The 19,899-nt window shown below is 55.2% G+C and overlaps 1 protein-coding gene across 2 annotated transcripts in view; it reads right to left on the reverse strand.

Annotated features, from left to right (window-relative positions):
• Window positions 1-2,552: 2,552 nt before the first annotated feature.
• PLPP4 (phospholipid phosphatase 4) overlaps window positions 2,553-19,899 on the reverse strand; it is a 41,457-nt gene continuing 24,110 nt past the window's right edge. The window contains exons 4-7 of one of the 2 annotated variants that reach the window (XM_008159504.3): window positions 19,469-19,532; window positions 17,511-17,635; window positions 4,770-4,940; window positions 2,553-2,814 (exon numbers count right to left, since the gene is read on the reverse strand). In XM_008159504.3, coding sequence (XP_008157726.1) covers window positions 2,615-2,814; window positions 4,770-4,940; window positions 17,511-17,635; window positions 19,469-19,532 — 560 coding nt within the window. In that variant the 3' untranslated portion in view covers window positions 2,553-2,614. The remainder of the gene's footprint in view (window positions 2,815-4,769; window positions 4,941-17,510; window positions 17,636-19,468; window positions 19,533-19,899) is intronic. The other variant, XM_054728673.1, reaches the window with a different exon arrangement.

Genomic DNA, 19,899 nt, shown 5'->3' on the forward strand with positions numbered 1-19,899 from the left:
CGTCCCATCGAGGAGCCCAGGGTCAGGACCTTAAAATATAAGCTTTAAGGAGCACAATTCACCCGTGAGGACATGTGAATGCCATACCTGTGACGTGAAGGAACTCAGTAGGAGAAGAGGAGAGGAAAACCTTTGGCTCTAGCCAGTGTAGTTCAGTGGATAGAGCATCGACCTGCAGACTGAAGGGTCCCGGTTTCAATCCTGGTCAAGGGCACATGCCTGGGTTGCAGGCTTGATTCCCAGTAGGGGGCGTGCAGGAGGCAGCTGGTCAATGATTCTCATCATTGATGTTTCTCTCTCCCCCTCTCTTTTCCTCTCTGAAACCAATATATATATATTTTTAAGAAGTGCCACATTTATTAAAAAAAAAGAAAGAAAAACCTTTGTGTGGGACCCTCACGTTGTGGGGAGGGCATCTGAGCTGAGACCTGGAGAGAAACCCCAGGCTCATGGAACTGAGCAGCAGCTGCCGATGCGGAAGGACCCAGGGTGCGGAGGGCCACGGGGTGCGGAGCGGGGAGGGCCATGGGCGGGGGAGGGGGAAGAGGGAGGACACTGGGGTGTGGAGGGCCATGGGAGGGGGGCCACAGGTGGGGAGGGACCCCAGGCAGGGAGGTGCCATGAGCAGGGAGGGCCATGGGGGGGCATGGGGGGTAGGGGGGCCACAGGCAGGGAGGGCCATGGGGAGGCATGGGTGGGTAGGGGGTCCCGGGTAGGGAGGGCCATGGGGAGACATGAGTGGGTAGGGGGGCCACGGGCGGGGAGGGCCACGGGGGGGCATGGGTGGGTAGGGGGTCCCGGGTAGGGAGGGCCATGGGGAGACATGAGTGGGTAGGGGGGCCACGGGCGGGGAGGGCCACGGGGGGGCATGGGTGGGTAGGGGGGCCACGGGCAGGGAGGGCCACGGGGGGCATGGGTGGGTAGGGGGGCCACGGGCGGGGAGGGCCACAGGAGCAGAAACAACCGTGCAGCGTTAGAGCGTCGGAGAGGAGGCACCATGAGCAAAGGGGAGAGGCCCCAGGAGACCCACACGGGTGGATATCGGGGAGACGGCTCTCAGAACGGACAGAAGTGGAGAACAGGAGGCCACACGCCTGTGACTGTTTTTATGACGTTTTAGAAAAGGTGAAACTGGAACAACCAACGGAAGGAGAGGAGCGAGGGAAACTTCCAGATGAGGAAGCAGCGTCTGTGGACCAAAGGTCACGGGTTCAATGCCTGGCCAAGCGCAGGTACCTGACGTGCAGGTTTGATCTCCGGCCCTGGCTGGGCACATGTGGGAGGCAACCAATCGATCTCTCTCTGACATCAATGTTTCTCTCTTCTCACCCTCCCACTCTCTCTAAAAACCCGTGGGAACAAATATACCCTCCGGTGAGGATCAACGGCAACAACAAAACCGGCTCTCACACACGTGACGTCATTCTATGCAAAGAACCGTTAATGGGAAAGGTCACAGACACCCACTCCCGCCCGAGGGGAGACGGAGGAGGGAGCAGGCGGACGTGCGACAGGAGGCCTCACACAGCGGTGACACGGGTGGCACAGCGAGGGGGCCCCGGTGGGGTGGGGACGTGCGAGGTGTATCTGAAGGCAGGACCCAGAGTTACTGATGGGCCCAACGAGGGGATCGCTTAGGGGAGGCGTCGATGGCGGTCCCACAGCGCGCGCATAGTGAGCCGACTGTGAAATTCCAACCGAAAGTGAGGGGCACCCTGTCGCCGTGGCCAGGGCTCAGGTGGACACACACTGTCGCTGTGGAGACCCCTCCCTCCCTGAGAGGTCACCCTCAGACCAGCCTCCTCCCCATCCTTCCCTCGGGGACCACGGAGGCCGATGCAGGGCTCCCGGCCACAGGGGCCGAGGGTCACCTGGGGTGAGGGCTCCCCGTCCCGGAATCTGACTCAGGAGCCGCAGGAGGCAGGTAGGACGGCAATCAGACCAACAAGAAAACCACCTGCACCCGAGAGTGAGGGCCTGGGAACCGGGGGTGGGGGTCCAGGGGAGGGCAGGGCCCGTCCACACTGCCCACAGCTGAGCCTGGGATGAGTCGGCTCTGCCTTCACCGGCAGCTCGGGGCAGGCAGCTCTGAGCCCGGAGGCACTGCACTGGCCCCCACACCCCGAGCCACTTCCGAGGCCATGAGCTCGGGCCGCCTGCTGAGGACGCTGTGGGATCAGTGGGTCTTCAGGAGATGGGCTCGGTCCCGGGGCCATGACTCAAGGCCGAGCGTGAGACCACAGCCCAACGCCCCCCCGCCCCACCTGTGAAACCTGCCACGACCTGCCACGACCCCGCTCCTGGCTTCCACGTGGGAGTTTATTTTGTTTCACAACCATGAAGACACGGGAAGTGGCCGCGACAGCGAACCTTCCGGGGGCAGAACGGACCGCACGGCACCCCCCGCCCCAGCCTCGTCCCCGTCTCCCTCCCGGGTGGTCCCGTGTCCTTCCTCTGCGAATCCAAGGACGTGCCAGGTCCACATCTAAAGTGGCGGGAGCCAGCGGCAACGTGAGGCAGGACGGAGGAACACGGATGGGGACGTGGCAGGAACCTCGCGTGTGACGACGTCGGTGGGAGAGGTGCCTCCTCGCGTCCACCTCCTGAGCCCTGGTCACACGGGGCCCTCGGTGGCGCCCTCCGGGGGCAGGCTGGGCGCGCTGTCGGCCGCCGGCACCTCCTCCTTCTTCAGCGAGGCCGGCACCCGGAGGCTGACGTAGGGTTTGTGACACGCCGTGTTGGCCAGAGGCGGGTAGTGCTGTCGGTAGCAGATGTAGGCGAACAGGAGGCCAATGACGCCGCCCACGAACGAATCTAGGCAGAAAGAGCAAACCGGGAGAGGGGTTACGATGACGAGTCCTTCAAAGGGGCCACGTGTGTCTTCCGGGGAGCACGTGTTCCAGGAGCCTGCTTGCTGGCTGGGCCCTGACGGCCTCCAGGAAGAGAAGCTGCACCGGAGGAAGAACTTGGTGGCCCTGCAAACTTTCCTAGACCTTACACATCCCTTCAGAATGTGTCCTTGAGCCCGGCCAGCGTGGCTCAGTGGTTGAGCATTGACCCAAGAACCAGGAGGTCACAGTTCGATTCCCAGTCAGGGCACATGCCCAGGTCGTGGGCTCGATCCCCAGTGGGGGGCGTGCAGGAGGCAGCGATCGAGGCCTCTCTCTATCCCTCTCCCTTCCACTCTGAAGGTCAAGGTGCGTACCTCATCCTTAGCTCAGAATGTCATGTACAGCTCATCTTTCCGTCCTGTCTCTGAGTCTGCCATGAATGTGGGGCCTCTAACTCTCTCACGTATGTGGGTCTCCCGTACGCATGTAGTTAAACGTGGCCATTTCCTCATGTTAATCTACCTCGTGCTGGTTTAATTATTAGACCCGCGGAGAGAACCGAGAGGGGCCGAGGAAAACTCCTTCCTCCCCCACAGCCCAGGTGCCGGGGGCAGGGACGGGCTGCCGGGTTCACCGTTCTCTCTCAGACATCCCCTCCCCTCCCACCTTGGTGGCTACTAACCAGGCTGAGCCGGCACCAAGGCTTTGCTTGCCCTTCTGCCACCCACACAGCAGGCTGACCTGGGCCTCACATTCCTCTGAGCCTCATGCAGGTGTGTGAAGCGCTATGTGACACCTGCCACGAGGGACAAGTGCCATCTGTGAGGTCACCACGGGGGTGGCCTGGCCAGGCGGGACCCGGGGTGTGCCGCTGAGGACGCCACCCGTGGGCCGGCCCTGCAGGGCGAGCAGGCGCCACCGGGGAAGTGAGAAATGGAGGCAGGGAGGCCCCGCAGGCTCCCAGCCAGAAGAAGGAGAGGCTTAGCCAACGTGAGAGACGGAAGGCAGGCCCAGCGGACACCGAGGGGCGGAGTCTGTGATTCTGCAGGACGTACGTTGGCCAGGCTCCCGGTGTGGGCCCTTCCGGGCTCAGGTGAACCCTCAGCACAAGCCGGGGCCCCACTGGCTCCTGTCTGCCTCTCTTTAGCCCCCTCACCCCCCCCACTCAGCGCCTGGTAGGGAGGCATCGCAATCATCCAGGCAACAAGCAACGGGGTTTGCACTAGACGGGGACGCGGACGTTGGATTCTGGAAATATTTCGGACACAGAACCAAGAAGAGAAACCAGGGAAAGCCACGGGGAGCAGAGGGGAGGGTCCGGGAGGAGCAGGAAGCGAGGCTGCCCGTGGGCTGGGAGCCGCATGAGACCCCGAGCGAGGCCTGGGAGATGACGGCTGTTCACTCGACATGAACGTGTCATCAGAAGCCAGACGAACTTCGCGAGAGGAACTCCCACCCTGGGCACAGCTACTCAAATCGAAACAGAAATGGAGTCACGAAGCCTCATCATATTCACGTTAACGACGTCTACATGAGGGATGGCCCCGCCCACGGACGCTGGGCAGCTCAGTCACCACAGAAAAGCAGCCACTCCTCTATCTCAGTCAGGCCGCTGCCCCGCGCCACCTCCTCTGCAGCCCGAGGCCTCGGGTGGGTCCCTTCTCCAGCTGCAAACCTGAGCCTCCTTGTTACCCCCCCTAATACGTGAGTGGGAGGAACACAGCTCCCACGCCGTGAGCACTGCTGCTCCTGACGAGTGACGAGGGGGAGACCGAGCTGAGGCTGTGCGGCTGCGGGTGTTCACCGGCCCTAGCGCTGCCTCGCCACCACTGGCACGAACCCCTGGGAGAGGGGAGAAGGGCGTCCCACCGGCCTGGGCGGCAGGAACAGAAAGAGTGGAGGAGCAGCAGCACCTGGGCAGAGGAGGGGGAGGCTCACCTTGCCAGTGGTGCTTGTAGTCGCACATGCGGGACAGCGCGATCATCATGGCGCAGTACAGGGGCAGGATCGCGGCGCACAGCCGCCAGCTCTTCCCCCGCCCGCTCTCTGTGAAGCAGTGCAGCTTGCCGGCCAGGTAGAACGTCGTGAAGCCCAGTCCCGAAAAGGCAACTGCCGAAGAGAAACAGCAGGGGTTACCTGGCAGGTGGTGAGTGGCAAGGATGCAGAGCACCCAGACACCTGTCTGCCCTCATGCCCTCCACCAGGATGGCACTGGCACCTTCTGGGAAACCTGTGCTCTGCTAGGACCAGGCTGGTATGAAGCTCTCAACCATGAGAATGCCCTCCCAGGCTTGCATGTGACCAAATCTATTTTATCCATCCATTCATCCATCATCCATCCATTCACCCACCCACCCACCCACCCATCCATCATCCATCCATCCATTCACCCATCCACCCACCCATCCATCATCCATCCATCCATCCATCCATCCATCCATCATCCATCCATTCACCCATCCACCCACCCACCCACCCACCCATCCATCATCCATCCATCCATCCATCCATCCATCCATTCATGCATGCATGCATCCATTCATGCATTCATCCATCCATCCATCCATCCATCCATCCATCCATCCATCTATTCACCCATTCATCCATCATCCATCCATTCACCCACCCACCCACCCACTCATCCATCATCTATTCATCATCCATCCATCCATGCATCCATCCATCCATTCATGCATTCATTCATGATCCATCCATCCATCCATTCATGCATTCATCCATCCTATCCATCCATTCATGCATTCATCCATCTATCCATTCACCCACCCACCCACCCATCCATCCATCTATTCATCATCCATCCATCCATCCATCCACCCATCCATCCATCATCCATCCATCCATCCATCCATCCATCCTGTTGAGGAGCGTGGGTTCCTGAGACACACCAAGCAGGGGTGGTACTCAGCTCTGCCATTTACACCTGTGAGCTCCCCTCAAGGCCTCAGTTTCCTTATCTGTACAATAGTGGTAGCACACCATTCACAGAGTGACCCTGAGGGTTAGTCTGTGAAGAACTGTAAATTGCCAGCATAGTGCTTGGGACCTACTGACCAAGCTCTTCACATTGCTGGCTCAGTGGCCACTACTGTGTGCAGCCTCAGGTCTGGAAAGTTCCATCCTGAAGAGAAGCCTTTGCAAGAGCTACCGTGCAATCTGCGCTCCTGAGTTATGTAACGCAATGCTTGCTTAGAGAGAATTCCAGAGCCGGTTCTCAAGATCTCATCATGCTGCAGCACTCGGGGCTCTCAGCAGATGCAAAACCATCCCCACTGTAAAGTAACGAACCCGAAGGCTCGTGAGGTGAATCAGGAGATGGTGTTCCCATCCCGCTCTGCAGAACGCCGAAGCTCTCACTGAGGTGAGAGGGACAGACAGCCAGGAGCCATGCCTGCTTTTCTCCAAGATTCTTCAGAAACAAATTTCACTTTCGAACCCGTTTCCATGCCCCCATGACCCCAAATCCCTTAATATGGCCAGTTTCTTGGTTATGGTTTTAATTTCACAGTTTCTCAATCCATAGTTTAGCCTAGCTAAGATGCTTGTTCTGTTTCCTTTTTTATGACAAGCTCTATGCACTAGTATTCTAGGATATTAAGGAATTGCACTTTCAATAAGAAGGTGAAAGAAGACGGTTACAAATCTGAGAAGGCGGGTCTACAGTGCACCTACAGGTGAAACCATTCAACGGAGCACCCAGCAAGGCAGTGATTTCTTCCTCATGAAATCAACAGAAGTTCATTATCATCCGATGTAGCGACCCAGCCAGAGTTCAAATTTCAAGGAAAAATCTTGATGAAAACTGCAGAGCAGACTCAATATGCACAGTAACTTTTCAAAAAAAAAAAAAAATCTCGCTTCTCTAAACCCTCAGCCACGGGATACTTGCGCTCTGTCTGATGTAGGAAACAAAATCTGTCTCTGCTGGGTTGAAGAGAATTCTCAGAATCCTTGAAATCTGAATCTCACACCAATAATTCCTTTAAAATGTCTTTTAAAGACAAGAGTTCATTGCAATTATTGGTGGCAATAATTCAACAGCCTAAAAAATATCAATTAATTCAACTAGATAATTTAGGGGAAATGATTTGGTCCTGATATAATTTAATAGGCTCATTTTATGGATGAGAAATAGAGGCTCAGATAGTCAATTATTTACTGAAGGTTAACACTGCCCTTAGAGAAATGAATTGCCCGGGTGGTGTGACCCATGAACCAAGAGGTTGCTGGTTTGATTCACCGTCAGGGCACATGCCCGGCTGTGGGTCCATCCCTAGCAGGGGGCATGCATAAGGCAGCTGACCGATGATGTCTCTCTCTCTCTCATTGCTGCTTCTACCTCTCTATCCCTCTCCCTTCCCCTCTCACTAAAAAGCAATAAAAACGAATTTTTACAAAACCACCACCAACTGTGAATTATTTCTAAATAGAAAAGAAAAAAATCACCATAGGATTCCTTGCAGAAGGCAGTCACAGGACTGCTAACTGCCCATTTGTTTCTATGCCCTGCAGGCGTGTGGCCATCGGAATGGAGTTAATACGGAGGGAAGAGCAAGGGAAGTCACCGTTCATGTGTGACTGAATGGATATAAACATGGCTGTCCCTGCTACGTGTTCCTGCAACAGGCCACAGTCCTTGGGGGCAGAAAGACACACATGGCCACCAAAGGTCATGCCCTTGACCCCTGTTTTGGGCAGGGCGATACTTAAGCCACCTGAGCCAGGTGCAATGTCCATCTCAGAATGGAAATGACAGTGCAGTCTTGTTTGAGCATGAGCAATGGGGAAAAGGAAAAGGAACTAAAATGCTCGTCATTAGCCTGGAAGCAAATGTCAGAGGCAGGAAATGCAAACAGAAAAGAAGCAGACAATAAACTCCTTCTGTGGCACCAGTTTGCATCTTCAAAGAGGATTGTGTTTTGGGGGAAAAATATCCCACCTGGGCACAATGCACGAAGGCGCTGAGGAAGCATGAGGGGCAGGGAGAACGGGCTTTGTGGGGAGAAGGTGGCTGCCCTTTGGTCAATCCTGTGGTCCTGGGAGTGGGCAAGGCCTTGCCCAGGAGGATTAAGGACTTTGAAATGACAGAAGCCACTCTGCCCTCCCCCCTTCACCCCGCACTACTCAATGAAGAATCCTTATTAGATGCTGCTCCTTACCCTAGAGAGAGTTACGAACTGTCACCGAGATCGGAAGCAGTTTCAATCCCCAGGACAGCCTTCGCGTTTCCCGTCTTGATGATGTGCCACAATGATCAGAAACATAAATATGAGAACAAGACTTCAGGAGGGAGAGATTACCCTGCTCCATATCACCGTTAGGGGAGCTGGTAAGAGCCTGGGCAGGATTACATAAAGATAACATTTTTATGAAAAATAATTGCATTTTACTTCCAAAGGCCTTACTAGGACATAAAAGCGATAGCAAGATTCGAATGGCAACGTACACGTTTGAGAAACAACTACGAAGACCGTAGCCCTTACTTACCCAGGGTGCTCATGGGATTACCCTCTCCTGGGGGGCAAGGACCTCAGGAGTCCTGGAAACTGTAATGACCGCCACTGCCCAGCCACCATCGAGGAGATGCCTCAGATGCACCTGCCTTTGGTGAGATGTTGTACCACCTGCACTTGGGTTTGTTAGGAAAAAACAACCCTTCTGATCAGACCCCCAGCCGTCTAGATTGGGGACTTGAGCCTCACAGGAGGGAAGGTGTGAGAGAACAGAAATACATATTGGTCTCTGCCCTCGGTTCCTGGCACAGAGCTCCTAACCCTACGTGATAAGAGCACCGAGAACAGCTTTTATCCTAATGAGGCGACGCGGGTGGTGCCTGGATGGGACCTGAATGGAGGCCGGTCACCCCAAGACCAGGTGATGAGAAGCTTGGGGTTTCAGCCCGATCCCCCATTCTCCAGAGCTGGGGAGGGGCTGGGAGCAAAATGAAGACTTAATCAGCCTACGTGATGAAGCCTAGATAGAAATCCTGCCCTGTGTTCATTGCAACATCATTCACGGTGGCCACGACATGGGAGCAACCGAAGTGTCCTGCGATCGAGGACTGGATCATGAAGATGTGGTCCACATGCACAGCGACAGCACGCATCCATAAGAAAGGAGGAAATATCGCCATCTGCAACCAAGGATGGACCTAGAGAAAATGATGCTGAGTGAAATACGTCAGACAGAAAAAGCTAAGAACCATAGGATTCATTCCTAGGTGAGATATAAACTGAAACAGCAGTGTGGTAGTTGCCAGAGGGAAGGAGGTGGGGCGGAGTGGGCGGGGGGAAGGGTCCTAAAATATGGTGACAGGAGGAGATTGGACTTCGGGTGGTGGGCACACGGTGCAACGAACAAATTTTGTAACACAGAGACCCACCCTGAAGCCTTGTTCATGTTGACCAATGTCACTCCAATAAACTTAATTAAAAAAAAAAAAGAAATCCCAACAGCACAGGGTCTGGATGCTTCCAGGCTGGTGAACACGTCTACATGCTGGGGGGTGATGCACCCCAACCCCACGGGGCAGGAGCTCTGGACCTGGTGGCCCTCCCCTGCCCCCAGACGCTGCCCTGCGTCTCTCTCCATCTGGCTATTCGCCTGTGTCTTCATCACACCCTGTAATAAAGTGGGAGGTGTCAGTGTAATAAAGTGGGAGGTGTCAGTGTAATAAAGTGGGAGGTGTCAGTGTAATAAAGTGGGAGGTGTCAGTGTAATAAAGTGGGAGGTGTCAGTGTTCCCTGAGCTCCGTGAGCCGCTCTAGCAAATGAACCAAACCCAGGAGGCAGTCACGGGAACCTGAGATTTATCGCTGATCGGCCAGATGCACTGGCAACACCTTGGACTTGGGATTAGATCTGAAGTGTGGGGGCCAGTCTTGTGGGGTTGAGGCCTGAGCCTGTGGATCTGACACTCAGCGTCAGAACTGAGTTAAACTGTAGGACGCTTGGCTGGTGTGGAGAATCGGTTGGTGTGGGAAGACCCCCACACGGCTGGTGTCAGAAGTGTGACTGTGACGGAGGGTGAGAGTAGGGAGAAACGTGGAGGGGAGACTGGGTGTTTCTACACAGAACTCGAATGGCTGGGCATCCGTGAGATCTCAACCCAGACGTCAAAATATTCCCCAAATAAAGTTCTGGGGAGAAGTAAAACACCCAGAGTTAGAAAAGTCTAACACAAAAGATTTCAGGGCACAACGCAGGAAAACGGGACTCACAACCACGTTAGACAGTAAGAGGCACAGAACGTAAAATCATTATTTGCAACAGGTTTAAGGAAACTACGGGGAAGCATAAAAAGAAAGACAGAGACGAATCATCACAAAAAAATAACGAAGCAGGTACTTTGTAAGACCAACGTTGAACTTTTATAAAAACTCAGTAAATGGATTAAATAGCATGTGAGACAAAACCTAATAGAGAATTAGAATTGGAACGTGATGGGTAGATAGATAGATAGATGATAGACAACATGAACATCTTGAAGGAGAGGTTAAGTGACGTGGATAACACGGTGAGAAAGGCTAACAGATGTCTAACTGGAGTTCCACATTAGAGAGAAATGAAAGGAAAATGGGGAAGAAACAATATGGACACACGTAACGACTGAGGATCTCTCAGGATGTTGAGGGACACACACCTGAGGGCTAGAAAGCCAATGACGCTCCTACAAGAGCTGTGACAGGAAACCCACGCAACAAAACACAAGACGCCGAAAGCATCCAGAACGGAGAACAGGAAGCCAAGGAAGGAGCAAGACCCCTGACTTCAAAACACCGAGCTACTGACGCACAAAACCTCAGAGTAACACCCTCACAGCTCAGGGGGAGCGACGGCCAGATCAGAATCCCAACGTGATAAAGCGGCCGCCCAAGGCTGTCAACGAAGGAACACGTAGAAATGAAATACACGTGTTACCACAAGGTACAGCCAAGAAGGACATGCAAAGGGCATTGTTCAGGCAGAAGATGGAGCGGCTGGGCTACCAGGTACGTTGGTCAGAGCTGAGGTATTGCGTGGTTCTACATTGCTCAGAACAAAAGGAGACTTATGTCATGTCCAACGATTTTAAAATTCACGTTCTTTTAAAGCCACGTGGGACATTTATGAAAACCGGCCACATGCCAAGCCTCAAATCCAGCCTGGGATCTTAAGATCAAAGGACGAGCCATTTTTACAGATCAATCATCTGACCACCATGCAGTTAAGCTATAAATCATATAAAAATTCAACAGCCATTTTAGTGTATTTTGTAGGTCTTGTACATCTTTTTTGTACTTCTCTCTGGTGTGGTAACAGAGATTCTAAAATCAGACAAGCGTGGTACAAGAAATGAGAATAATCGACCAATATCACTTAAAAGATATTTACAAAATTCATAAACAGAATATTATCAACCAAATTTTTAGCAGCGAGTGAACAGGGAATGCATCTTAACTGAGGTGGGTTAATTCCGGGAATAAACACTGGCTTAATGTTTTAAAAAGTGATTACTATAAATCATCACATTGACACATTAAAGGGAAAAATGCCAACTTGTTAGATGCACAACATTCAAAATTCATCCTTAGCAAATTAGAAATAGAAGGAAATGGGGAGCAGGGGGGCAGGGAAGTCTACCAAAAAGGTCATGCTTAGCGGTAAAATGCTGAAGATCCCCTTCATAGCAGCAATAAGACACAGGGGTTCCAGAAGGTCACCGGGGCAATCCTGGTCAGTGAAGTGAGATAAGAGAACCAAACGAAAGGCTTACAATTGGAAAGAAAACAAATAAAACTGTCATTATTTGCAGGTGATATAATTATCCGTGTAGAAAACCCAAATAATTGACAGACAAGGAATTAGAATTACTAGGAGAGTTAGAAAATTTATGCATTAAAAAAACTAATACACCAAAGTCAACTGCCTTGCTGGACAGCAGGAAACCATCAGCTAGGCAATTCAATTTAAAATATAAAATTTACAAGAGCAATAAGAACATCAAGTGCCCGTGGATTAGCTACTAAGTACTGTGTCAGGCCTTTTCAGAGCGGAGGGTAAACGACGGGAACATACAACGCACTGGGACAGGAGGAAGCCACCGCTCCCCCAATGGAGCCCTGGAGGCAGCAAAAGGCCAATCAAATCTGAGAAGGATTTTCCTGGAACCGAGTCTCAAACACACAGGGAAGAGCAGAGGACGGGACCAGCCACAACCACACGGAGAACACGGCAGAACACGACAGGCTCTCGTCCAGTCCACAGGTTAGATGCCCCGCACCTGTGGTCACGTGACGAGCTCCACCGAGGGGTGCCTGTGGAGCTGACGGGGGTCCCGTCCGGGAGGAAGCTGCAGGAGCCGAGTGTTACTCCGAGGCTCTCGTCTCCCTGGGACGCTGGGTGAGAGCAGAGCCTGTCTGTCTGGGCCCTGAGGGATGACAACCCTACATGGAGAAGCGGAAACAGCCTTCTGGGTGTTAAGCCACTGAGACTGGTATGCAAAGACAAACCAGCCAACCCTGACGACATGGACATGGCGTTGGCCCTACAAATTTCACAAGTTATTACAAACCTACAATGGCTGGGACACTCCCGAGAGGGATCAGAGTAGAGAGGCCCGCCCTGGCTGGGGTGGGTCAGTGGTTGGAGTGTCCGCCCGTGGGTTCAATTCCTGGTCAAGGACACATATGTACCTGGTCTGCATGTCTGAAATGAGGAAGATAACCAATCAATGTGGCTCTCTCACAGTGATGTCTCTCTCCTTCTCCCCCACCCACCTTCCCTTCCACTCTCCAGAAATCAATGAAAAAAAATATCCTCAGGTGAGGATCAACAACAACAAAACAAAACAAAACAAAACAAACAAGAATAGAGAGAACCAAGAAAAAGGCCCATTCTCACATGGGTGTGAGATAAGGCAGATCAGTGTAGATCAAGCATGTCAAAGTCAGCAGCCGATGGGGCAGCGTGCCTGATGCCCACACCCCCCTCCATTCAGGGCGCTCTGCCTTCTCTGCCTCCGTCAGCAGCAGGAGAGAGCAGTGGCCCCCGCTCCCTGCACTGTGTTTCACAGGCTGTCCCTGCACCAGATCCATCGGCTCCCGCCTGCACCGCCCCCTGGTAAGACTGACAGCCTTCCAATCACTGAGCAAACCTTCCATGTGGGAATGAGGCTCAGGGGACAGTGGGTCATGGATTCAGTCAATTCCGTGTGTTTGTTTTAAAGAAAAAGCAGCCACCGCAGCAGCCACTCGTCAATCCCGACAACACACCCACTGGCCCGCCAGCCAGAAGCTCTCCTGGGAATGAGCAGAGTGGGCGCGTGGGAGCCCCAGAAAGGGGGTCGCGACCCACAGGTTGAGAACCGCTAGCAGGGTCGCCTAAGACCATCGGAAAACACAGATATTTACATGACGATTCATAACAGGAGCAAAATTACAGCTATGAAGTAGCAACGGAAATAATTTTAGGTTGGGGGTCACCACAACATGAGGAGCTGCATTAAAGGGTCGCGGCGTTAGGAAGGTTGGGAACCACTGGTCTAGAGAAAGATGACTTGATTCCCTAACACAATGCAAGGTTTTGTCCAAGACGAAGAACCTGACCTGCCAGGATCTAGGAAAATAGGCGAATGTCACAAGACACACACGTCACAAGACCATCAACATCTCCGCCTGGGCTGGAAGGTTAAGGATTCTACCTTAAAGGTGTTTTCCCGACAAACATGTATTCAGTTCCTGCTACACAGCTGGCCAGGTATGAAGCTCAGCTCCAACAATGAGAGGCTTGGTTCTTGGCCTTAGCTGAGGAAGCAGAAACAGAAGTGATGACAAACCGTGGAGAGCGTCAGGAAAGGAACAAATGGGCTCTCGGAGGAGAGAAAGCTTGAGGGGACCGGGAGGCATCGCTGTGTATAAGGTCCTGGGAAGGAGCGGGAGTCACAGGGCATTGGAGGGGCGTCCCGGCAGGAAACAGCGCTGCAGGCCTCGGAGGAGAGTCCACGCAGCCAGGAGCTGTTGGAAGCCGGTGTCCTGACCCTGGAAAAGTGCTGGGCGTATGGCCGGCCGGCGTGGCTCAGTGGTTGAGCGTCGACCTATGAACCAGCAGGTCACGGTTCGATTCCCTGTCAGGGCACAAGCCCGGGTTGTGGGCTCGATCCCCAGTAAGGGGTGTGCAGGAGGCAGCCGATCAATGGTTCTCTCTCATCACTAATGTTTCTCTCTCTCCCTCTCCCTTCCTCTCTGGAATAAATAAAAACATACTGAAAGGTGGAGGAAGGGAGAAACTGCTGGAGAGCGTGAGCTGGAATGCCGGCCTCCCGCCCCTGGACTGGGACCCTCGCCATCAGCACCTGGTTCTTGGGCCTTGAACCCAAACTGGAACTTACCCCCAGCTCTCTGCCCCACCCCGCCCCCTAGTCCCCCTGTCTGCAGATGGCAGATCGCGGGACGTCTCAGCCTCCATAATTACATGAATTATGTATTAAAATTCCTCACCGTGAATCTCATTATAGCTACACCATTGGTTCCGCTTCTCTGGAGAACCCTGACTCGCATGGAGAGAAAACTCAACTCGCTCCAGCCTGGCTGGGGATCCCAGACTAGAATTCCCGGTGAATTATTCAAGAAGCTGCTCGGCTGTGTTAACGTAAAAAACCACTGAAATCTGTAAAGAATTTTTGTGAGTTTATTTGGGCCAAACTGTCAACATATGCCAGGAAGAAGAACCTCAATGAATTGAGATAATGCTCCGGAGAATGGCGGGTTACATCTGTATTTATACATTGCCATCAAAGGAAGGGACGTAGGTGGGTTACATGAAATCCATTGGTGACAGATTAGAGAGGTGGGAGAAAGCAAAGCGGAGAAACCCCTGGGATTGGATAAAACCTAAAATGATGGACACATACTTAGGTGGGTGCAGGAACAATTAACATGATAATGAAGGAATTGGTGGTATCTGTCCTGGTGCCCAGCACATTAGGCTGTGCCCCAGGGGCTCCAGAAAAGGGGAAGTTACAAGTTACCCACACATTTCAAGGGTGTGTTATCATAGATGCAAAAAGACAGACTCAGTTACGGTAATGGTTGACCTTGTCAGGGAAGATAGCAGCCTAGGAGGTGACTGCCCACCATCACTGCTTTTAGTTCAAGTTTAATTTCAGACCATCCTTTGTGGTCACTTTAGGTCTCTGAGTTTGCAGGACGGCCACGCAGGCCTCCCCTGAGCTGTCAGGTCAGCATGTGGCCCCTTTCGTCCACAGCTGCTCAGAGGGACGCTCAGCCCGTCTCACGGCCTGAAACATGGAGGAGCCGCGAGGCATCGGGGGCCTCCATGCGAGAGGACGGAAGGGGAAGATGGCACGTGTGCACCCGGGCGTCGGGGAGGTCACCCAGGTCCAAGTTTCATTCCTGGGAAGGATTTAAACGCAAAGCTGAAGCACAGCCAAGCCTTCGTCCAGCGGCCTTCGCGCTGCACCTCCTCGAACCCTCTCCCCCGGGGCAGAGTGAGGAAACGGGGTGACGTTCCAGGGACCCTCAGGCCCGGCTCTCCACCTCGGGGTCCACAGGCAAGAACGTGCTGGGAGCGGTGGCAGCGACAAGGTGTTGGCGCTGCAGATGCCGAGTGTCCCTGGGACTCCGGCTGCTGGGACCTGGGACGTCCCTCACTCAGCTGGGGCTGGGCCAGGGCAGTGGGTCCTGCTGGTCCTCCTTTCTCCCCAAGGTGGCCCAGCCCTGCCACCCACACCCCCGACGTGGCTGGGGAGAGAGCGGTGCCATGTCCTCCGGCCGACTTCGCCTCCTAACGAAGCTGGTCCAGCTACCACTAAAGTGACTGCATTTCCCAAGCAGATGCCAGCGGACGGGAGAGGCAGCCCAGGCCCTGGGAGGCGGGAGGAGGAGACTGGAGGGGGACGGCGGCTGGGGACCCCGAGGGCAGTGACTCGGGGATGTCTCTGAGTTTCATGCGAAAGGGAAAAGAAGGACACACCTTTCTAAGGATGCGCACACCAATACGGGTCAGAGAAAACACAGAGGCATATGTGCCCACGGCTGCGCCAGCTGAGGTCGGCACCACTCAGGGCTTGGACACTTTCCAGAGGAGGGTTTTGTGAAACACGTTGGCTCACGATTGATCGATCGATTGATTGATGGACTGATTTCTCTCCTTCCTTTCACCCATTTATCAATCCATGAATCTACCCACATCCCAAAATGTGTCTATTACAGAGGACATGTGGTGATTTGAATTTTCATCTTTAGAATACACGTCATATCTTGAACGATCTTGGGCCCAAACTGGAAGTCTGAGCTAAGAGCCGAAGGTCTGGAACAGCCATGAGGAACCACACGTGGCCCACGGGGGCGAGGAGGGGCTCATGGGTGGACGCTCAACCACTGAGCCGTGCCGGCCGGCATGATGCATCTTGTTTACCGTTGTATCCCCGGCGCCTGGCACCGTGCCCAACACGAAGCCCTTCGGCGAACGCGACGGAGCGAACGTGCACGACAGCCCGGAACCTCGGCTTTGGCGATAGAGCAACACGGACAACGACGTCCATTAACACCAAGTACCTGACACATGCGAGTGGATCAAACAAGACAACGCACCGAACGCTTGGGAACGGCTGCGCTGCAAAATGCCGGGGCCAGCATCGCTTATCCCAACCCTCACCCACAGGACGGGGCGTCCTCTCCCCACTGACCACAGGGAGGTCCTCGCAGAGCTGGTGCCGGGCAGAGCGGGCACTGCCACCCTCCCAAGTCCCGTTCTCTCCATCACACCTCCCTGCACCCCTCTCTCCACCACACCTCCCTGCACCCCTCTCTCTCCACCACACCTCCCTGCACCCCACTCTCTCCACCACCTCCCTGTACCCCTCTCCCTTCACCACACCTCCCTGCACCCTTCTCTCCACCACACTTCCCTGCACCCCTCTCTCTCCACCACACCTCCCTGCACCCCACTCTCTCCACCACCTCCCTGCACCCCTCTCCCTCCACCACACTTCCCTGCACCCCACGCTCTTCACACCTCCCTGCACCCCACGCTCTTCACCACCTCCCTGCACCCCTCTTCCTCCACCACACCTCCCTGCACCCCTCTTCCTCCACCACACCTCCCTGCACCCTATTCTCTCCACCACCTCCCTGCACCCCTCTCCCCACCACACCTCCCTGCACCCCTCTCTTCCTACCACACCTCCCTGTACCCCATTCATACTATTTAGTCTTGACCTTAAGGCTGGTCCCAGCTGGAACATCTATAATAGATTACATACTGTGTGTAGGCATACATGTATACATATGTGTGCTACATAGTGGTACAGACACACACACACACACACACACACACACACACACACACACAGCGCCGTCCCTGAGGGAATAAACTAGAGTGAACCCGGAGCTACAAGGCAGCAGGCCCAGGGAGCACGGTCCAGCACCCGAGTCACAGGACGTGGATGAAGGTCACGTGTGACACCTGCTGGGCAGCTGCACCAACGTTTCTGAGCCCTGGAGCCGCGTCCACGCTTATCCTGAAGCTGAAGATCCTGTTTGTGAGCCGACGCCCCACAGCGAGGAGACAAACAGAGCCCAACACACACACCCTCACTGTCCCCCCCCTGACCCCGTGGGGCGACCGGGAACCGCGGGGAACCCGTGTCCGCGGCACTTACAGGAGGAGTGGATGCTGGGGAAGCTCTTGCGGCCCTCGGACACCAGCTCGGGGTCCCCCGTGCAGTGCATCTCCGCGTTCATCACCCCATCTGGAAAGCAGCGGTGAAAGAAATCGGGGCGCGGTCTACAAGAGACACCATGGACACGTTCCATGTAAACGCTGCCGTCACGAGCCCAAGCTGACCCCGCCAGCCCTCCACTCAACTCCTCCGGCCACACCCCAACTCCTCCGGCCACACCCAGCCCCTCCAGCCACACCCCAACTCCTCCGGCCACACCCAGCCCCTCCAGCCACACCCCAGCCCCTCCGGCCACACCCCAGCTCTGCCCAGGGTCCCAAACAGGACGGACAGACAGACAGTCCGGGTAGAGCTTAGGCCTCGGGTCAGAGAAACCCGAGCTGAACTCCTGCTCTGCCTCCCAGGAGTGTCCTGATCTCGGGAAGGTCAAGTGCCTCCTGAGCCTGTTTCCACTTCTGTCAGGGAGAGGCCACCACCTACAAGGTGAGGCCTGAGGGGAACGGGGCTCAGGAGGAACCTCACTCAGCGCTGGTGACGTCAGCACCCCACCCGCCCAGGGCCCTGCATTGAGGCTGCCTCGGGATCCAAGCCTCAGGGGGGCTCCTGTCCCTTCACTGGGACTCTAGGTGGCCGGCTGGCTCTCCCCAGACAGCAGGGCTCAGCTCCCCCCGAAAGGACCCCGAAGGTCCCATGAGCGAGTGCCCGGCCGCGCAGTGCGGTGGGAGAGCGCCCTCCGCAGGGGAGTGCACGGGCCTCCTGCCGCAGCCTGGGCTCGGGCTGGGATCAGATGGTGCTGAGTGCGCAGCTGTGCGGGTCCCGTGACAACCCTGCGGCCGCCCCCGGGGCATCTCACTTTACAAGTGCAGAACGCAGGCTTCCAAGGGTACCCCCTCCAGGTCACACAGGGCCAGCTCTGAACCCTGCCCCCCAATGGGTTCCTGCACCCACACACCTCACCCTGCCATTCTGCCTCGTTCCAGGGAGGGTTTTCTCCCAGGTGTGCGGTGGCCGATGGCCAACCACCTCTCAAGGAGTCAACCCAGCAACGCCACCTTGGGCACGGCTGCAAACATGAGGCCCCTTTTCCACACGCACTGGGGCACCGTTCACACACACGGGCTCACCCCCCCCCCCACCAGCTCTAGGAGGTAGGCCCCAGGAATCACCAATACCATGCCAATAATCAATTCCAGTCATCTATCAGAGTCTTCCCCTACTGAACCACACCTCCGAGCAGGCAGGCCTGAGAACCAGCATTCCAGCAGGGCCCCTGGCAGCTCTAAGCACGGGCTGCTCATGGGCGTGGCAGCCCAGGTCATGGACCGCCTGCCGACCCATGTCCCTCCCCTGCCCCCAGCAGATGATCAGTAAAGGCCGAGGCTCTGCGGGGAGATAACCTGCCTGAGGCCAACACCTGGTCAGGGCCCAGGCAGGTCTCGAGTTCAGGCCTTTTGGCTGCTCTCCTCTACGGAGACCGGCCCTCCCAGGCAGGCGGGGAAGAAGGCAAGACACGGAGAACAGAAATCACTTCCCAGGAAGGTAAGAGCATCTCCGTGCCGATCCACCCTTCTCGTCCCCGAGAGAACGGTAAAGGGTGACCTGATTGATTCTGGAGGCAAAACCGATGAGCGAGTGGGTGTCAGAGGCCCTGGGAGCACAGGATGGACTGGGAATCCCGGCCTCGGCCCCGGCCCCGGCCCCGGCCCACAAGGAAGTGGAGTCGGTGGAACCCTCTTTACTACCGACCTCCTGCTTCCTGGGATGGGCTGGGAATTCAAAGGGAGGAAAGACCTGTGCTGAGGACACAACCCCAGGACAGCATCGGAGGGGGGCCAGCCGAGCGGCATCTGCCTCGTGCTGTGCCCTCCCTGCGGCCCAGGTGCCTGCACGGGTGACCCCGAGCGCCTCGGTCACAGCCGTTTCTCCGGGGAACTCACCTGCCCACGATCAGCTTAATCGTGTTTGTGCAGACGCCGTTCAGAGCGAGAGCCAAGGACACGGCTGCGAGACAGAACCACAGACAGAAAAGTGACCAGCTGGTCTCAAAAGTCAAAACCATCCCCCACATCACAAAGCGCTACTTCCTTTACGGCCGCAGGAAGACGAGCCAGCAGCTTTAAACACAGGGATGGTTGGGTGGCGAGTAAAATGTGATTAGGACAGGACTTCAGAGAGCGACTCATAAAATCCTGAGTCCTGAGCCGGAGATTTATCTCCTCCTCGACGGCATGCTCAGTATCACCGAGGAGCCATCTGTCACGGGCAGATGTAATGCCGCACCGGCAGTTTCTTTTGCTGATAGCAAAAAGCGTGAACTTCTCATTTCCTTCTGCAACCTTCTCAGACACAGTTCTCATGAGAAAGTCCT

The sequence above is a fragment of the Eptesicus fuscus genome, chromosome 17 (genome assembly GCF_027574615.1).
Source record: "Eptesicus fuscus isolate TK198812 chromosome 17, DD_ASM_mEF_20220401, whole genome shotgun sequence".
Taxonomy (NCBI): domain Eukaryota; kingdom Metazoa; phylum Chordata; class Mammalia; order Chiroptera; family Vespertilionidae; genus Eptesicus; species Eptesicus fuscus.